The 19,491-nt window shown below is 45.1% G+C and overlaps 1 protein-coding gene across 3 annotated transcripts in view; it reads left to right on the top strand.

Annotated features, from left to right (window-relative positions):
- Nucleotides 1–6,174: 6,174 nt before the first annotated feature.
- The window catches only part of ADAM23 (ADAM metallopeptidase domain 23), a 147,976-nt gene continuing 134,659 nt past the window's right edge, over nucleotides 6,175–19,491 (top strand). For all 3 annotated transcript variants that reach the window (XM_037043500.1, XM_037043501.1, XM_037043502.1), the window contains exons 1-2: nucleotides 6,175–6,694; nucleotides 7,833–8,050. In XM_037043500.1, coding sequence (XP_036899395.1) covers nucleotides 6,481–6,694; nucleotides 7,833–8,050 — 432 coding nt within the window. In that variant the 5' untranslated portion in view covers nucleotides 6,175–6,480. The remainder of the gene's footprint in view (nucleotides 6,695–7,832; nucleotides 8,051–19,491) is intronic.

Genomic DNA, 19,491 nt, shown 5'->3' with positions numbered 1-19,491 from the left:
GGTGGAAGGATTAAGAAAAACAAATTGCGGTTACAAAATAGTCATGGGTTGTGAAGTACAGTACAGAGAGTACAGCCAATACTATTGTAATAACTGCTTGGTTTCAGGTGGGTACTAGACTTACACGGAAGATGACTTTGTAAGTCGTATAAATGCCTAACCACTACGCTGCACAAGTGAAACTAATATAATATTGAATATTAACTGCAACTTAAAAATAAAAAAAATTTAAGAAAGAACTTAAGTTTAGTTCCTCCAGTGGTTATCGTTCTTCAGATGTTTTCACAATTTGACACTTTGATACATTTTTATCTGTTCAACAATTCCACTGGAAATGTCTGTGACCATTGCCACTTGGGTAATAAATACTTATTTGCTTTCTTAGTAGGGTTGGAATCAGTCACATCTTGACTGCTGGAACTGACTCGCTGCGGTCTGTCCTTCAGAATGAGCAGGTGCATTTAACATGGACTTGCAGACTTATTTTTCGTGAGCTGGAATCGGGTCACCTGAGATATCTCTGTGCCCGGAGAGGGGGCTTGCTGCCTCGAAGCTGCTCTTCCGTGTTGAGTTAGAGGACCGCGGACAGGTCACTGGTGCTGCCAGCTCCAGAAAGCGCTGTCACTGTGAGTGCTGCTCCATCCTCTGAGCTCTCATGCCTGTAGCGTCCACTCAGCATCTCCAAACTCACCAGAAACCACATCTGAGCAAAAGAAGACTCCGGAATCTTTTCAGTATCTGTATTTTTTTACAAATGATTTCTGATATTTCTCTCCATTGCCAAAGTCTGGGAATGATCTCTAAATGAAAAACTGCTTCTTTCCCTGCTAATACCCTTCAAGTGATGAACATCTACCAAGAATTAAGCAACTACTTATTCACTATACAAATCGTTAAATGTCGATGGAGAGCCGGCTGTTTTGGGACTAGAGCCACGTAGGCTGTTGCACATGCTCTCTGCCCCCAAGCATAAGGAGATAGTGCAGCTGATGAAAGATTTTATACACATAGCACATACATAGTCACATGTGCATGCATAAATGCAGTTAGGATGCTAAGTTCACAAATGAGGGTCTGATTTTAACATTTTTTAAAAAGTTGAAAAAAAACACCAAAGAATATGTGTGAGACCATAGGGCACACAAGGCCGAAAATATTTACCATCTGGCCCTTTGCAGATAATGTCTGCTGACCCCTGAACAATGTGGAAAATCCCACTAATAAATCTCAGTTTTTGCTTTCACCAAGAATAGTACATTGTCTTCTTTCTTTGGAGGTATTCATTTCTACTTGTAAGATACATCTTTCCAGTCATTCTAAAAAGAAACAAAAGAACAAAACAAACAAAGAAACAAGTGCCCCCCCCCCCNAAAAATGCCCCCCCCCCCCCCCCCCCCCCCAGCAGAAGCTGCAAAGGGCTGAATCTGCAACAGCATCCTCTGCTCTCAGCCAGGTCTGTTGTAGCTGCTCTGGAATCCTGGGCCCCTGATGGTGCTGTGGCTCTCCCTCTCCCAGACCACTCCCCAGCATCATGGCCAGCCACCAATTTGCTGCACCCCTTCTTTGACCTTGGCTTTTGGGCCAAATGATGATTTCATTCGAGTTGCCCTTGTGAACCTGCTTTGCTACATTGCCCTAATTTTCACTTGCATTCTCCCTTTAGGGCCTCTTCTGTGTTCCCTCCTCTGCCTCCTCTCCCAGAATCTCAGCTCTGTTGAGGCAGATCCTTCTAAATCTAATATTCCCACCTTTATCCTTTGCTCGCTCCTATCCAGGCCCAGTTTTCTTGTTGGTTTCAAGTGGGTCCACTTCTGTCCCCTGCAACAGATTGCAGTAAAGAAGGATTTCCAGTGGCTTCCCTCGCCAGGCCAATTGAAGTGTTTTCATAAGCAGTATTGTCACTTGGGTCACTGCTTGCATATACCCTTTATTATATTTAGTTTTACTTTAAAATTTTCAAATTATAGTTTGCATTCAGTATTATTTTGTATCAGTTTCAGGTGTACAACATGGTGGTTAGACAATCACACACTTTACAAAGTGCTTCCCCGATACTCCCAGTTCCCGTCTGACACCATACATGATTATTATATTATTGAATGTATTTCCTACATTGTACTTTACATCCCCACGACTATTTTGTGACTGTCAATCTGCATTTCTCAATCTCTTCACCTTTTTCACCCAGTCCCGAACCCTCCTCCCCACTGGCAACCATTGGTCTGTTCTCTGTGTCTATGAGGCTGGTTCAGTTATGTTTGTTCATCTATACTGTTCTTTAGATTCCACATACAAGTGAAATTATATGGTATTTGTCTTTCTATCTGACTTACTTCACTTAGCATAATACCCTCTAGGTACATCCATGCTGTTGCTATTAGTAAGACTTCATTTTTTTTTATGACCCAGTCATTTCAGTCGTATATGTGAACCACAGGTTTTTTACCCACTATTGATGGACACTTGGGTTGCTTACACTCACTTGGCTATTGTAAACAACGCTGCAATAAACACAGGGGTACATACATTCTTTCAAACTAGTGTTTTGGGTCTCTTCCGATATATATCCAGAAGTGGAATTGCTGGGCCATAAAACACACTTCCTTTATTGTGTTTACTTAGTGTCCATGTTCTTGGTGCGGTGTCCTTTCCATGAACCTCTGGCCTCTGCCTTCCTCTGCGGCTGCAGCAGTTTTCCACGTCCACCACTCTGACCAGGCCACGCCGGAGGTCCTTGATGCCCTTCGGGTCCAGCACACATATTTAACCAGAGCTAGAGAGCACTCCGACTTCCGGGACCTTCCCTTTTTTCATTCCGTTCCAGCTTGCTGAGTCCCTCCTCTTACCTGTGAGCATCCCCCCACTCACCACACTCAACCCAATGGCAAATCCATTCCAAAGGACTTAAATGAGAATATTCCTAAATCTAACAAACCACTTAACGAATATTTAATTCTGCTTTTAACCTTCCAGTAAATATATGGTTGGAGGAACAGACTTCCAGTAAATTTTTCTGAGTGATTACTCCTTTTCTGACTAATATCTCACTTACTGACACATTATCTTGCTTTCAGCCATTAAACTCCTGTAAACGCAGAAGACAACATCCTTCTTTGTAAATGCTCCTGCATGGAACTGTAACTTATAACTAACTGGGCGGGGGGGGGCAGTCAGCTGGTCCAGGCTGACCCATAGCTTTAATTTTTGGAACTGGCTTTGAGAGGTTGTCTCTCAATCGCAGCAGATGCCCTTCAAACAACTTTGGATCTGGGCATCTTTTGCCTTTCATTTCCCTCTCCCTTCTCATCCCCCGAACACCTTTTCCCCAAGCCTGTTTTCAAAATGATATCACTGTGTCATGCATCAGTTAGGAAAACCCATCTAGGACACGCTTGCTCCGAGGGAGGCACCCCCGGAAGCACTGACCTACTGGAAGGAACAGCAGGGAGGCGGAGGCTTCGCAGGCCTGGCCCACCGCGACTGCTGCGCGCACCGCTTGTTTACTCCTCAGGACGTTCTGCGTGACACCCTTCTCTGTGTCGCAAACACCGTGCTTGGTTTTAGGGAAAGAATACTGAGCCCAAAGAAAATCGTGGCTGCCTTCACTAGGGGGAGGTAGCATCAAATACAAGTTTACATTAATAAGTGTGTAATAAATTAACATCCTAGCTTTGGCATAGAAAAGAAGAGCTAGTATTGGTTGCTAACTCCCCGACAGCTCTGTGATCCCGATGCCTGTCTGACCCTATTTCTCTCCCCCTCTCCTCCCTCCGGCTCCCCTTCTTTGGCTCCTCTTTGTGAAGCGGGGGTGGAGAACGTGGCTAACAGCACCGGGAGCCCTGTCACTGCTGTAGTGTTCCGTACCCACGTTCTTTAAGTGTGGAATTCGTATCCTGCAAAGTAGATGTCATTATCTCCATTTTGACTGCCAATGATGGAATAAGACAACAGTAGTATTACTCACGTAGCCATCGGAAGGGTGAGTAAACGAATGCTTGCACTGTGGGAGTTTGGGGTCAGAAGTATGTCCCAGTCCCTAATCTGAAACCATCAGATTTAGTGGCTGCTAACCTACCTAAATCAGAGACTCGGGATTTACTTTTTCTAAAAAAAAAAAAAAAAAGCATTGAGAAAAAAATCTCTTTTCAAAAGTCAAGACTGGATCTCAAAATTGGAAATGTCTCCTCCCCCAAGTGGTTAAAAAGCGATGCATTTCCTAAGAGAGGTACTGATACAGGGTGCAGCCAAGGGGGGGGCCCCAGAAAAGATTTGGAATGGTGTCCAGAACTCAAAGTGTACAGGAATATTGGAGGAAATATTAAGATGTCCTCATCCCCCCCCACAACCAGGTGTCAGTTGGGGGAAGGGAAGAATGGAGCAGGGCCATTGAGAGCTGTTTTGCATAGCAACAGCTTTGCAGCTAACCTCTGGAATGGTCATTTAACATCTATAACCTTTAACTGGTTTCATAGATATGTTAAAGAGCTGTGGCCAAGTTTTGGGCGAGGGGGAAGTGAGTGGCGGTTACCCAGGATGGAATTGGGGTCTGCTTCTCTGAGATAGTGCCTGCGGGAGAGCCATGTGGCTTTAGCAGAGTGAGGACCCCCCTCTTGGCCAGGTGAGGGGGGAGAGCCATGCTGTTTTGGAAAGATGTAGACCCCTGTAGCCATTAGGAGGGAGAGCCAAGCGGTTTCAGCAGAATGCAGACCCCCTCTTGGCCAGGTGAAAGGGAAGGCCATGCAGCTTTGCCAGAATGGAGATCCCTGCAGCCAGGTGAAGAAGAAGGACGCGCTTTTGGTGGAGTGCGGCTTTGTTAGAAGAGGCCCACGCGGCTTTGGGGTGCTCCCTTTGGCCGAGTGGCCTGGAAAGCAGGAGAGACTTTGACTGGAACTTGGTACAAAGAACTCTTGCCAGTGGAAGGTGCCGCATGACTTTGGATTAGTTGGAGCTCCTGCCTGGACAGGCAGGCGACACAGCTCACGTGCCAGCGACCTGAAAAACGGACGTGTGCTCTTTTCCTGATTTATGGTACCCGGAGTTGGGACAGTGGGAGAAGGGAGCGCTCTGTGTGTGTGTGTGTGTGTGTGTGTGTGTGTGTAGGTATATACCCTTAAAGACTTTAATATTTTAAGGAAGGCATTAGGCCTGAATAGCATTAAATAAACATTTTGTTTCCTTTTCACAAATCTCTGGCATTGAGAGATGTCTTTCCAATTGGCGGCGGACCGAAGAGCCCAATAGATATTAGTATACCATCCTTGGGAGGGGCCTCTGTTTTCTGAAGTAGCTTTTGGCATCCCTTGGTGGGCCAAGTATTGCACCCCACCTCAGATCCTTGTTCTGTAACAGTACTACACATTTGGTGTCTAATCTCCATATTTCTTCCCCGCCAGAATTTCTAAATCCTTCCCGAGTATGCCCAGCCACACTTTTTGAACTTTTGAGTAAACGTCTTCGGCTTGTTTTCCGTAAAGCCCCCAGTCACAGGCCCAGGAACAGAGGCCCGCGCGGAGCGCCCCCCACCCCTGCCCCCCGCCGCCGGGAATCCCTACGAGGGGGCCTGGTCGGCTGCGACGCGGCTCAAAGTCTTTGCCCGCCAGCCTGCGATGTGAGAACGTGCCTCCCAGCCCTGGTTTTCCACGCGCTGCCCGCGAGCTAAATGAGGAGCCGCGCTATTTTTACCTCCCCCGCAGCAATACTTTATATATTTATCTGCAGGAAGGAAATAAAGTACTAAGAAGAAAACGCCTGGCCTCAATTTTTTTTCCCCCGGAGGAAAGGGTTGGAATAGAAAAGGCTATGCGAGGTGTGGGGTAGTGGAGAGAGCAGGTCGATTTCTCTGTGTGCACATCATCCTTGGCCTGGAAGCTCCAGCACGCCTTCTCTCCAGGCTAATCCCCCTGACACCTTCCCCTCCCCCCAACTCTGGAGGTGCCACCATCACCTCTGAAGCTGCCTGGGTTGCTGCATCACTCTGAGGCTTTTTTCCCCTCTCCCCGCCCCGCCCCCAACCCCAATAAAGCATGCGCAGTGCGTCCCATGCCAGGGAACAGCAACATCAGCATCAGCTTCAGGACCCGAAGACGTGCTGGGGCGCGCTCTCGAGGGCAGGGAGCACACCCGCGCCGCGCGCCCCCGCGCCGCTCGCTCCCAGCGCCGGCTCAGCATCCTCAGTCCCGGCAGCAGCCCCCGCAGTCGCTGAAGCGGCCGCGCCCGCTGCAGGGAGGGAGGAGCATCTGGGGAGGTTCCAAGTTGGCGGAGCGACTGGGACCCCCGGACTCTCAGCATCCGCCCCCGGAGGGCCTGAGACGCAAGCAGGGGAGGGGGCACCGCCCAGTCCTTAGTTTCGAGTCCTGACCCCCTGCCCGCGGCAGCACCATGCGCGCCGAGCCGGCGTGACCGGCTCCGCCCGCAGCCTTCCCGCAGCGTAGTCCGGTGCTCTCCCCGGTCACACCGAGCGGCGCTCGGGAGCAATGAGCCATGAAGCCGCCCGGCAGCAGCTCCCGGCGGCCGCCCGTGGCGGGTTGCAGCCATCTGCGAGCCTCCAGCGACCCCCGCGGCGGCCCCGCCGGCCCGGCGCCTACCCGCGCCCTGGCCCGCGCGCCTCCCAGCCGCCTGCTCCTCGTCCTTCTCCTGCTGCCTCCTCTCTCCGCCTCGTCCTGGCCCCGCGCCTGGGGGGCTGCTGCACGCAGCGGTGGGTATGGCCCCGGTGCCCTTTGCATTGCCTTGCCTGCTGGGCCCTGCAAAGGAAAACGAAGGGCATGCGGGTCCGTGCGCTCCTGACACGTCCCGGGCTCGGCCTTTCCGCGCCTCCCTGCCTGTCTCTCCACCTTTATCATTCCCAAACCCCCATTTATTCCAGTTCACTTTTTTTGAAGTCCATTTCTGTTGCATTCACTAAAAAAACCATTCTAATTACTGTGGGTTCCACTGGAAGGTATTTAGTGGATGCGGGGTCCCTCTGTGCAACTTGGCTGAGGGGAACCCAGCGGAAGGGAAATGCAGCGAGGGAGCAAGTTGCTTCTTGGGTGGTGGAGCCTGAATGTGAATGCGGAAGGATGTAATGATAATAGTAGTAATGTGTTGTTTCCTCAAATTACCTTCTGTGTTTATTCCCTGCTGTTGGAATTAAAGCGGGGAAGAGAAACTTCCGGGATATAAACCTTTGGTTTGTAATTTCTCAAAATGCCTGTCATTATAATGAACAATTCAGATAATACACTGTTCAATACCATTGGAAATCAATGAACACAGAAAGCTGGCCTGGGCAGGAACGTAGAGGGGAATTGGAAAGCGGCCAGCATCTGCATGCCTCTATGGCAAAGGAGTTTTGCTCACCTCAAAGTTAGACGAAAAGGGAATTGTCCATTTTGTTAAAAGAATCAGTTAATCCGAACTCAGCACTGAAGTTGTCTTAGGAGCGTTCTGAGCTCTCCCGCGGGGACTCCTAGTCAATGCCTTCGAGCCTCTGGACTCCGATGAGGGTCACAACCCTTGAGTATGTTCATTTAATGACTCTTCCCTCAAGTCCATTCTGCCCCAACCCATACTTAGAAGTATAGATTTGAGACTGGTTAGAAATGTACATACAAAACATAAGTCAAAATTCACAGTACATTATTGTATAAGCCTTATTGGGTGTTAACTTATCCAGGCCATTTCATTGTTGCAGTAACTTGCTTTCCTGTGTGTGCACTTCTCACGTGCTTACAAATAAGAAACTTGTTTTTGCCATTCATGGAACAGATGCATTTTGGTACATACCTGTTTATAGGGTATATACGTGTGCGCTTGTGTATGTTTCTGCCCCCTGCCCCTTTCTCCCCAACCAGCTCCGCGTTGGAATGAAACTGCAGGAAAAAAATTGGGAGTCCTGGCAGAAGAAGACAACACATTGCGACAGAATAGCAGCAGTAATACCAGTTACAGCAATTCGATGCAGAAAGAAATCACACTGCCTTCAAGACTCGTGTATTACATCAACCAAGACTCGGAAAGCTCTTACCATATTCTTGACACAAAGGCAAGGCACCAGCAAAAACATAACAAGGTAGGCAGGGAGCAGGGTGTACAAAAGTAGGTGTCACACAGAGGTACTTTTGATTTGATTTTCTGCCAGAATCTGATTTCACAAATTTCACTGCAACGTTTTATTAGGAAATCAATATCATGATACGGAAGAAACTGGAGGGAGTCAACTTGGGGATAGGATTGCTCTTCTCTTCTCTAACTTTAAACTGGAGTTGGAATTTTTTTTACTGGCCTTATGAGTTTGACAGCTCAAATCTGGTCCCTGTATCTTCCAGGTCATTGGACACCGAAGAGTAGTTAAGGGACTATGTCTACGGTCCTGACTGATACCTGTGAGGCTTTATGTAAGGGTGCAGTGTCCCCCCTCAATGATGAAAACTGCTTTCAGTCTGGACACAGAAGATTGTTAGACGAGGCCGTTTGGCTGCAGATTCCCCCATCAGTCTTTCACTTAGAAATGGCATGTTTAAATTTAAACAACTTCTTTCTTTGTTATATTTTCAGTAGGTAAACAGTTTGACATTTTGAAAGAGGATGGTGACTATTCGCAAACCATTTATATACTAGAGAGACCAGTTTGGGTCAGCATAAGACTTCAGACTGTCCGCATTCATTGGAAGTGGCCGCTTTACTTTCAGGCTGGTTTCAGGAAGTGGCGCTGGTTTTAAAAAGGCCTTCAGCTGCGGGTGAAGGTGCTGAATATACAAAAAGTTTAGGGGCTCTTTTTGTCTTGCTTACTGTTCTTTATTTGAGTTAATAATGCTTTTGACCCAAGCATATTAACACAGGAGCAGAAAAATGGAGTCTGTATGTCAAATATTTTACTTGGGACTATCCTCGTTTAATTGAGAAGAACAGTAACTGTCTAAACATGTAGAACTTTAAAAAGTACCTGTGGTTTATGTTACTGTTTTCTTAGTTTTTCTAAAATAAAGGGAAGTGGTAGCTATATATTTCCCTTTTACAAATGGGGAGTTAGAAACTGAAGGCTTTTAGGGAACTTTAAAACAGCTAATTGTGAAACATCTATTATAAAATTCAGAAGACCTGAATATTTTTACTATTTTTCGTACCAGGCAGGTTTCTGAGAAAATGCTTCCTTTGTTCTGATTATTGTTTTGGGGGAAGTTGATTTGGTTTCATGGTGTTATGAGGTGCCGGCTGCCTACGTCATCTGAGGTGCCTGGGTCTCTGTCTCGAAGCCCTTTTCCCATCTGCCTGCATGTGACTTCCCGGGGTTGACGCCTGGATCCCGTCTACTCATTTGTCTTGTTGATAGGAGTTGGTGGTGTTTTCAAGGAAGAAGAGTCTAAGGTCCTCTTCATGAAGGCTTTGAGGCCCATTTTATGACTTTCTCAATCAGTGAGGCTGTCTGTGGTTAATAGGAGCAGGAGGTTAAATGGCAAGTTCTCAAACTCCAGTGCCTTTGCATGAGGTACTGGAGGAAGAAATAAAAACTGCCTCCAAGTCTGTGTTAAAGAATGTTCAGGCCCTCCTGAGCTGAGAGGTGAAAGACATGTCAGTGGAACTTCTTTGTAACTTGGGTCTTGGAGGCTATGACTGACTCCTGTTGTACGGTTTGACCACGTATGGCTGCTTTGTTGGTGGGACATGGTTTGACTACAATATCGCTGAGTTTCTATGATGATAGTTTTGTTAGCACTTCATTCCCCCACTTGTGTAGAGGAATGGAGTGCTCTCTATGGAACTCATACCTGCTGTTGGAATGATTCTGCTTCTCCACTTCCCACTCCCCAAGTGGTGGGGCTTCTTTCATCTTCAAAAAATATTTACAAAGTAATTGTATTTGAAAGCACTTTTCTTGTTAAATTCAACAAGCATTTGTTGTCCATTTCTATGTGCAAAGTAGTATGCTCCAGATTCAGATAAGAGATAAAGGGTACCAGGAGGAACAAGAAGTGTCTGTTTTCCAGGAGACACAAACGTGAGATAAGCAAGATTCTAAAAAGTGCTATCGTGCAGGTGTAAACAGTGTTCTTTGTAAATGGTGTGTCCCCTGAAATTTCCCTTTGTGTCCTGGGATTTCACTTTTACTTCTGTTTTTAAGTACCTCTTGAACTAGTTGACAAAAAGAGTTCCTTCCCAGTGCTTTCTGCTTGCGTCTTCGATGACTTGTCTAATAGTGATGAGAGATACTTGTGAGTTTACCTGCTTTATAAATACTTCAGTAAGAGAGGCAGTGTAGAATGTCATGATTTTTGCTATAACTTTTGATTCTAATATTTGTAGTATGTACCTTTTTTCCTCTCTGATTTCATTGCACTCAAGCACATTTTCAGGAATGCTTGAGAAATGCTGAATCACTGTGCTATTCTCCTGGATTCTCCAAGTTGGGGGGTAGATGTGGAGAGGGAAAGTTCCAGGTATGGATTGCAAGGCAGATTTTTGTATTTATTTTATAAAGTATTCAGTGTTAATCAGGACTTACTACTTTACAGATATGAAAGTTAAACTGTTTAACTCTTTCAAATTGCTTAACTCATTCAAGAGCAGGTGGTACAAAGCACCTCTGTAATACCAGTGCTTTTTGAAAACCTTAAAGTTTTTCTTGCGGAATTGTTAACTGTGAATATTAGAGGTAGACCTTGGTTCTTGAGTTGGCTAAGAAAGAATTCAGTATCAAGAAGTCAAATACAAGAGAGTTTATTTAGGCAGTCACAGAGGTTGAAGCAGTGAGCCAGCTGGGCTGTGTGGACTCAGGGAACAAGTTATAGAGGCAAAAGAAGGGCCTTTGGAGCTTAGGAGAAAGAAAGCAAAGGTATGTGCCTGAGAAAGAAGGCATGGGTGTGCTTCAGAGAGACGGTGGGGGGAGAGAAAGAGAGAGAGCCATCACACATGATCTAGGCCCTTTGTCTTAAGGTTTTTTGTCTGTTTTCCAAAGGTGGGGATTTTAGGGGAGGATTCATTAGAATATTCATCAGCTTCCCAGGTTTGTTTTTTCAGGGTTGTAGTCTCTACTGATTGGTCAGCGGTGTCATTAGTTAGCATAGCTGGTCGTGGTGTCAGCCTTGCTGTCCATCCATCTGGTTTTGCTGCTCTTCTGGGCCTGGAGCTGAAACTCAGAGATGAAGCCTAGATGTTATTTCTCTTTTGACCAAAAACCTGTCTCTGTGGTCTATAGGCCTGAGGTTTTGTTCTTAAGATTATTCGATGCCGATTAGTATCTCAGTGTCCTGAGGGTTTAGGCTTAAGGGAGTGGTCATGCAAGGGCTTGCAAAGTAATTGTATGAGGTTATTCCCTGGTCCCTTAGTCACTTGTTCCTCCCCTGAGGGGGTCTAAACTGCACGACTGTTGACATGCTAGGGGAGGAGTGGTCACCTGCGGGGGGCCAAGGTTCTAGCCTATAATAGTTGTTTTCTCTAGTTTTCCCCATTGCTAGGCACCTAGGACTTCCTGACCCGGTGACAGTCTGTAACTGGCCTATTGTTCCTACTGTGCTCACACCTGTCAGAATCTTTTTATCTCCATATAGAGTGATGGACAACGTATTGTCCAAACTCTGCCATTGTTTAAGAGAGAGAGAGGGCATACTTAATAATTTTGTGCTGAGACAATACTCATAAACCAAGATGGTTCAGAGCAGATGAGGAATATAGTCTCCTCAGTCTGAACAGTTATTAGCTTATTCAAATTCAAGTTTCTTCAGTTTCTTTTCTTTTTTTAAAAAATTACTCTTTTGTTGTTCAATTATTGTTGTCTGCATTTTCTCCCCACCACTGCCTCGCACCCCAGCCAAACTCACCTTCATTCCTTGCTTCCACCCTACCCCTTGGTTTTGTCCATGTGTCCTTTATAGTAGTTCCTGAAAACGCTTCTCCCCACTGTCCTGTCCCCCCTCCCCACTGTCCTGTCCCCCCTCCCCTCTGGCTATTGTTAGATTGTCCTTAATTTCATTGTCTCTGGTTATATTTTGTGTGCTTTTTTCTTTGGTTGATTATGTTCCAGTTAAAGATGAGATCATATGGTATTTGTCCCTCACTGCCTGGCTTATTTCACTTAGCATAATGCTCTCCAGTTCCATTCATGCTGTCACAAAGGCCAGGATCTCCTTTCTCTCTGCTGCGTAGAATTCCATTGTATAAATGTACCATAGTTTTTTGATCCACTCATTTGCTGGGCACTTAGGTTGCTTTTAGCACTTGGCTATTGTAAATTGTGCTGCTATGAACATTGGGGTGCATAGGTTCTTTTGGATTGGTGTTTCAGGTTACTTTATCTTCTGATGATTTATTATAAATTTTTTCTTACTAGCTAGAATGTCAGTTTACCATCATGTAGAAATATTAGGGCCTGAAGTGGAAAAATTTAGTTTTGCTTTGATACCAAGACATATTTTATTCATTTGTAGATACTTTTACAAGCATAAATAGAATTTTATGACCACTAAACATAAGCATTTTATAAACCACTAATGCAATATATGAATAACATGGACCATACATTTAAAAAAAGGGAGAAACTATTTAGATTCACTCATTCTTTCAATCAATCTGAGATAATTCTTTGAGGTCTGTTCCTAAGAAAGTTAATGAATCTGTGGGTGAGAAAAAAAACTTTTTCTCTCTCCTAAGGTTCTTGGCTGAGATGCACCCTGAGTTAAAAAACAGGCAAATAGGGGCAACACAAACAAATTTAATAACATGTAGACCTTCTGTGTACATACGAGAGGCCCAAGAAAATGGAGTAACTCTTCAAAATGGTTTATGCCGTTACCTTCGATAACATCTTCAGCTAAAGACCTGAGATGCTGGCGGTCAGACACCAGTTCTGGGAGGGTGTGGGAAAGCATGGTAAACAAGACTGAGGCTGTTAGGCAGATTTACGTCTCTGCCTTCTCCTTTAATAAAAGTTTCTAGAAATTTTAGTCATTTTCCCTTTTTGAGATACCCTTACCAATGGAGATTTCTTATAAATGTAAATGCCTCTTACAAAAGGGTAACTTCTACTTGGTTTTTCAGAGCATCTCTTGTGTTTGCTGATTCTTAACAATAATTGGTCAAAAATAATCATCATGCCATAGAGGCAAGATTTGGGGTGGTATAGTCTGTTTCCATTCCAACCTTTTCCTGAAACTTCCCTTTAGTCAAAAATTACTTCCTCTGTGCCCTACTGCCTAGGGTTCTTTGCTTTTCCAAGAGACAGACGAGGTGCGCTGTGCGTAGCACAGCATCTGGGGAAGGTGGAAATCATCTCCTTGACTTTAGTCGCCTGCTTACGCTCAGCCCTGTGTTACCTGTCGCAGGGGAAGCAGGCGTTTTGAGTTAAGAATATGCGGACTGTGCCCAACTGAATGAGGGGACACAAACCCTCCACCCTTGGTAAGGCAGGTAGTTCCCTCAGCATCTGCAACTCCCACTTTGGGGAAGAGACTTTTTGGTGTTAAAGCTTCTGTTTTAGTGTGCTCACATGAGGTAGTTGAAGATGTATTACAGATCCCCAAAGTGGGGCTCGGGGCAGGACAGTCCTCCATTCCGGTCCCCAGCCATCAGAAGGCAGAGGGCAGGGGAGGAAGCACCTGTTTGTTACTCATAAGGTGGGAGGGCCAAGGTCACTAACTGTTCTCGGGCTCAAGTCTATGTGACTCTTTTAAAAGATGTGAAAGCAAAATGGGAATTTGTGGCAGGAATCCTAAACCCAAGTCTTTATCTAAATGTTCAGACCATGGGTGTGAGCAGGGTTATCACACTGTAGAATGTCTGTGCAACAACTCTGGACAACAAAGTTGTTTATCTCATCACCCCAACCCGCACCCCCCACAGTGCCCCAGGTTGGAGAGAGAGGAGAAAGATGTGTGAGTGAATTTAGATCATGACAATTATTGTTACTTCCTGCTCCACCTCAGGTCAAGGCCGGTTCCACATTTCCTGAGTACCCTGAAGCCAGCTGCTCTGTTGTTGTTTTCGGTGTGGAACAGCAGAGAAAGATGCAGCGTCCTTTCTGAGGAGTGGCAGGGTGACAGCTATTAGGTTATGTGACAGGACAGGTGTTTGTATTGGATTCAGCCACCTTACCAAATTTTTTAGTTCTCCTAAGCATTCACTTTAAAATTTCAGTGTATAGAATTCAAGCTTGTAATGGTTTTACTGGTAATGTCTGGCATATATAGGCTATCAGTAAGTAGCTGTTGAACAAATCAATGACTAAACACTCATGTTAGAGTGTATCGCTTTGAGTGAAATTTTATGTTATAATCAAATGGCATCCGAAAGAGCTTCAAGTTACTCTTAAACACTTTTTGGCGCTGTGATCAGTAGGAGAGATAATTTTGGTTGAGTTTTTGCACTACATGTATCACACCTAGTGAAAATACCTTTACTAACAATTTCCTATCACTGGCACTCACGATAAATACGGCTAATGAGAGCCAATCAGGTCATAGTTTTTGTCATTGCTGTGGATTAATTCTCAATGTTAGAACAAGAGGTGCCCACTTGCATGTATCTGGTAAATCAGATTTATGTGTTAGTTGTTAAGTTCTGTTTGGCTCAGCAGATGTTTATGGATACCTGTTTTGAATCAGATACCATGCTGGACTCTGGTAAAAGTGATGAAAAGTAACACTCAGCCCCTTGTTTTGCTCATAACCTGAAGGGCTTTAGAAACCAGACAGCTGGCTGTAGGCACTTCATGGTGGTGCTCTCGCTAGTTGGAAGAGTAAAGGCCTGTGGGCACCCAGGGGAGGGGAGGAAAACCTCTCAGAGGAGGAAACCGTTGAGCTGGCTCTAACGAGCAATTGGGAGGGAAGTTTTGGGGAGAGGGACCCACGGGTTCAGAGGCAAAGGCTCTGGCCTGCAGGGTGGCGGCAGGTAGTTTGGTATGGCGAGGGTGAAAATGAGAAACTTAAGTATGGGAAATTGAAAAGAATCGGGCATTTGTAGTCAATTAAAAAACTCAATTTTTCTGGAAACCCAATAATGTACCTGTTTATAGATGTAGCACTTGAGATTCATAGTTAGTGTCTTCTAAAGGGACATAAGCTGGTAAGTGGTGGACAGAGTCAGGACTTGAACCCAGGCCTTATCTTGGGAAAAGTTCATGCTGCAGAAAACGGGGTGTGTTGAGAGGGGCATCATGAATGTGAAGGGCTGTGAAGGCTGTGAAGAGATAAGGGGCTGGGGTTGGTCCCCCATCCATTGTCCTGGTCCTGTGATGCCGGGAGGTGAGCGCGCTGTTCACTGAGCATTGAAGGATTGCCAGTCCTGTGGCTCCTCGGGGAATTTATCTTCTAGTGTGAGGAGACAGACCATGAACAGAACGAGAACAACACCCCAAAGATTTGAGGTTTTGACAAGTGCTGAAAGAAGATAAAAGAGCATACATGGTTGAAGAATGGTGGGCGAGATGGTTTCTCTGGAAGGTGATCTTGGGTGGAAGTGACCCGTCTGTTGTCCCTCCTCTTTAGGTGGGGTGGGCACGAGCAGTTTACTTCAGTCCCCTCCACTCCTTTTAGCCTAACACTCACCCTTCTTCATTTTTGTTCCTTGCCTGGTCCCTCCAGGCATTTGAGTGTGGGCCCTAGTCTTTGATCCTTCTCTCCCTAGAGTCTGGGCCATTTTAGGCCATCTCACCCTGGACTGATTTGACTGCCGTTGCGCAGTTCCCAAGCAGAGCTGTGCTATTCAAAGTCTCCCTTCAGCCCCGGCCGGGTGGCTCAGTTGGTTGGAGTGCTGGCCTGTACCCCCAAAAGCTGTGGGTTCAATCCCTGGTCAGGGCACACTCCGAGGTTTAGGGTTCAATTGGAAGGGAACTGGTTGATGTTTCTCTCTTCCTCTCTCTCCCTCTCTCTTTCTCTCTCTAATATCAATAAAGCATATCCTCAGGTGAGGATTAGAGAAAATGCCTTCAGTGTATATTCGACTCCTTCCTGCCAACTCTATGACTGGTGTTGTTGGGTCTTTACTTATTCTCAGGTTTTGTTAACAGGTTAGGCCACTGTCCTTCTCTCAGCTTCCAGTCAAAAAAAAAAAAAAATAACCCAAGAGCATTTACTTGCCTGATGGCGCTGCCCAGGGTGTGTGGTCGCAGTCCTTGGAGGGCAGTCAGGCAGGGAGAGAGCTGTCCCTTCTGCCCTGCCCCCTGTAATTAGGATGCCGCTGTTTTCCTGGCCATTGAAGAGTGAACCTTCAGAGTCATCTCTGACTCTCTTCTCTCCTTCATCTTCTGTCTATAAATAGTCACTTATGAAGTCTTGACGTTGTTCCCTCGAATCCATCTCTCCTTCTCTCTGTATTGTGTTCTTGTCATCGCCTCTCGCCTGTCTCTGTCAGTCCCTCAGCCCCGCTGCTGACAAATTCATCTTCACGGAACACTTACTTGTCACGTGACCGCCGTTATCCTTGTGCAACAAGCCTAATTTCAGCTGGATGAGTTTTACTCGTGGGGCGAAGGAGAGACCGGGAAACATTCCGGAGAAGCTGCGACTCCCCTTGGTGTAACACACATTTGCTGTTTTGTTCTCCTTTCAGCATTTTTCCAGGCCTCTTTACCCAAAGGTCAGTCCATGGCAGGAGGTAATTTTGTCTGGGTGATTCCATTCCTTTCTGTCCAGACTCTGGGACTAGTTGTGAAATCCCTTGTGATCATTGGTAACAACCTAATCAGTCAGTGATAATGTGTTTAGGCTTTTGTTTTAGGTTCGAATACTGGTAAATCCCCGCTTCAGAAGATGCTGTCATCTCCATCTTTAAGACCTGAGTAATTAGTTACTCCTAATATGTGTTTGCTGAATGAAAAGGTTTTATTCCTCTCAAAACTGTACATAATCATAAGGCTTTATTCACAGAAAGTATTCAGTTCACAAGTGACGTGGGTACCCTTTAACCGTATGAAAGACTCATTCATTCATATAATTCACTCATTCAGAATCCACCAAGCATGTGATTTTTGCAGTTTTTCAAAGGAGTCTTTGTGTTTAGAATTTATATAAATTCAGAATAATTTTAATCAAATCAAATGCTAGGACTTCTAGCAGAAAAGAATAGATCCAGTTATCATATTTTACTCAGAATAATGAGATATTAAAGCAATCACGTTCATTCTTAGCAAATTAGGGTAAAGTGTTTGCTTTTTATAGAAGCGTGTGGGAGGTGCCTTCTCCATCCCTGGGCACCCGTCTGGGCTGGAGCAAAACCTGCAAACTGGCTTGATGCTCCAAATGAGAGTTTGTGATATAGGCGTCTTCTCTGGCTGAAGAGCAGACAGAGGCTACTTTCCTCGCCTGGACAATTACATACTAATGAATTAGCTACTTCCAGTGATATTAGGAGATATACTGATTTATTAACAAAGTTTATCTTAATGTAAAATGCTCTCTAAGCTTTCTATTTAGAAAAGGAAATGAAAATAATCTCCTTTACTGATAGACATCAATTACAGAGAGTTAAGTTCGAAAGAACCAGTGAACAGAATTGTAAATAGGGCCCCATAATCAGTGACTGTATTGATCTTTAGCTTTGATCTATCACCATGTAGATGGGGACACTCACCTTTTTTTTTTTTTTACCTGCATGGCACTGTCCAATTGTGGGAGTCATCCTAGCACATCAAAAATATTTTATTTATTTATTTTTAGAGAGTTGGGAAGGGAGGGAGAAAAAGAGGGATAGCAACATCAATATGAGAGAGAAACATTGATTGGTTGCCTCTTTTACACACATCCCCATGACCGGGGACCTGGTCTGCAACCAGGCATGAGCCCCGACTGGGAATTGAACCTGTGACTTTTATGCCCAGCACACTGAACTAACTACATTGGTCAGGACCACAGCAGCACATTTTTAATTTTAGGAGGGGAGTGGGAACAAAATGATCATTATTCTGCCCTCAGGGGGGCTGAACATTAATTTTAGTAGACAAACCTAAGCATGCCTAGAGACATGTTGGAGAAAACATTCCAGAGCCACGAAGAAACTGATTTTTGATCCCAGTAACTGTTCCAGTGCTTCCTTTTCCTTAGTGTTGACATTCAAGGATTTTCTCTGTCTGATTGTACTCTGGAACACTTAACCGGGCAGTACAGATGCTTTGTGCTGTCTTTTAATTGTAAACGGGCCTGCTAACACCATATACTCTCAAAGTTGATTGTATTGCAGATGGACTCCGTTAATGATGTAAATGAATCAACACTTAGGAGTGTGCCCACCCTCCTCCTGTCTCCTTGTTCTTGACTTTCAGCGAAGCTGAGTGTATTACATCCACTTGCAACTCACTCCGCAATATGCTGGTAATCCCCAATATAATATATTGCTTTTGCAGTGGCCCTAATCTGTTTTATTAAGGCATTTTCCTATCTATAATCATACTGCATCCTCACAGCAATAAAACAAATTTAATTATTAGATGATTATTTATGTTTTCTAGATGAGAAAACGGAGTCCAAATCAGTCAGGTCCATTGGTCTGGGCACTGGGAGTTATTGGCATGACCAGAATGACCACAGCCTTGGTCTGTAGACTTCCAGTTCCTTGTTTTTTTAACACGCCACATCTAGGGAAAGTTTCTGTCCCTTGTGGACACCTTTTCTCTGGACAGTAAGGGCCGGTGAACTAATTATACCAAATGCACCCACTGTCCCTCGCCTTCCTCTGTGCTTTGGTTTTGTCTTCCCCCCCCCCCCCACCCTAAGGGAGCACTCCAGATACATAATCGTGTTTAAAATGCTGACCTTTTTACAATACTTTGCTTACCTGCTTACCTTATCTTATTAATCTTCGTTAACTTTCTATTTCCTGTATCAGATTCCCCATTGTCCTTGTTTACTGAAGAAAGGAGTTCACACTTCGTGTTTCCAAGTTCTCAGTCAGACGTTTCACTAGTCTAGAAAAGCTTTTTCCTTTCTCCCTCCCTCCCTCCCTTCTTTCCTTTTTTTTTTTTTTTTGGAAAAATATTTTCTAATATAGGCTTCTGCAGCCTGAAGAAATAGGTCTTCAAAACAAGCTGAATTTAATAAGAAGGAGCTGGTTAATTTACCCTCTGTTTTTTACTAACACCCAATTTAAACTTTTTGTCAGCGTGCGATAACCAGTGCTCCTGTACAGACACGCTATTATTTCAGTGCAAAGGAGGGAAGTTGGCACTTTAATGATGCTGTATAAGCATTCACTTGTGGGATAAATATGATTTATACTACGCTCTTTTGAATGTCAGGCATTCTTTGACTTCTTTTACTAACTCCTTAGCTACACGGTGGGGAAGAGTGGGGCGGAGGTTGGGTCGGGGGAGGGACAATCTAACACCAGCTATTTAGACGTGGGTGAGCTACCGAGCCTTTCTAAGCTCCAGCTTTCGCATTGGTAGTGTGGACGTAATAATAGTGCCCACCCCAGCGGCGGGGACTGACTGACACGGCTTCTCTCTTGTAAAGTGGTTTGCATGGTACTTGGCATATAGGAAGCACTCAGGGGATATTACCTACTTGTTACTGACTCAAAGCCTAGGGA

The sequence above is a fragment of the Sturnira hondurensis genome, unplaced genomic scaffold (genome assembly GCF_014824575.4).
Source record: "Sturnira hondurensis isolate 20B ecotype Veracruz unplaced genomic scaffold, ASM1482457v3 Scaffold0004136, whole genome shotgun sequence".
NCBI classification, from domain to species: domain Eukaryota; kingdom Metazoa; phylum Chordata; class Mammalia; order Chiroptera; family Phyllostomidae; genus Sturnira; species Sturnira hondurensis.
Note: the sequence above shows the minus strand (reverse complement) of the source record. Positions and strands in the feature narration are given on the sequence as shown.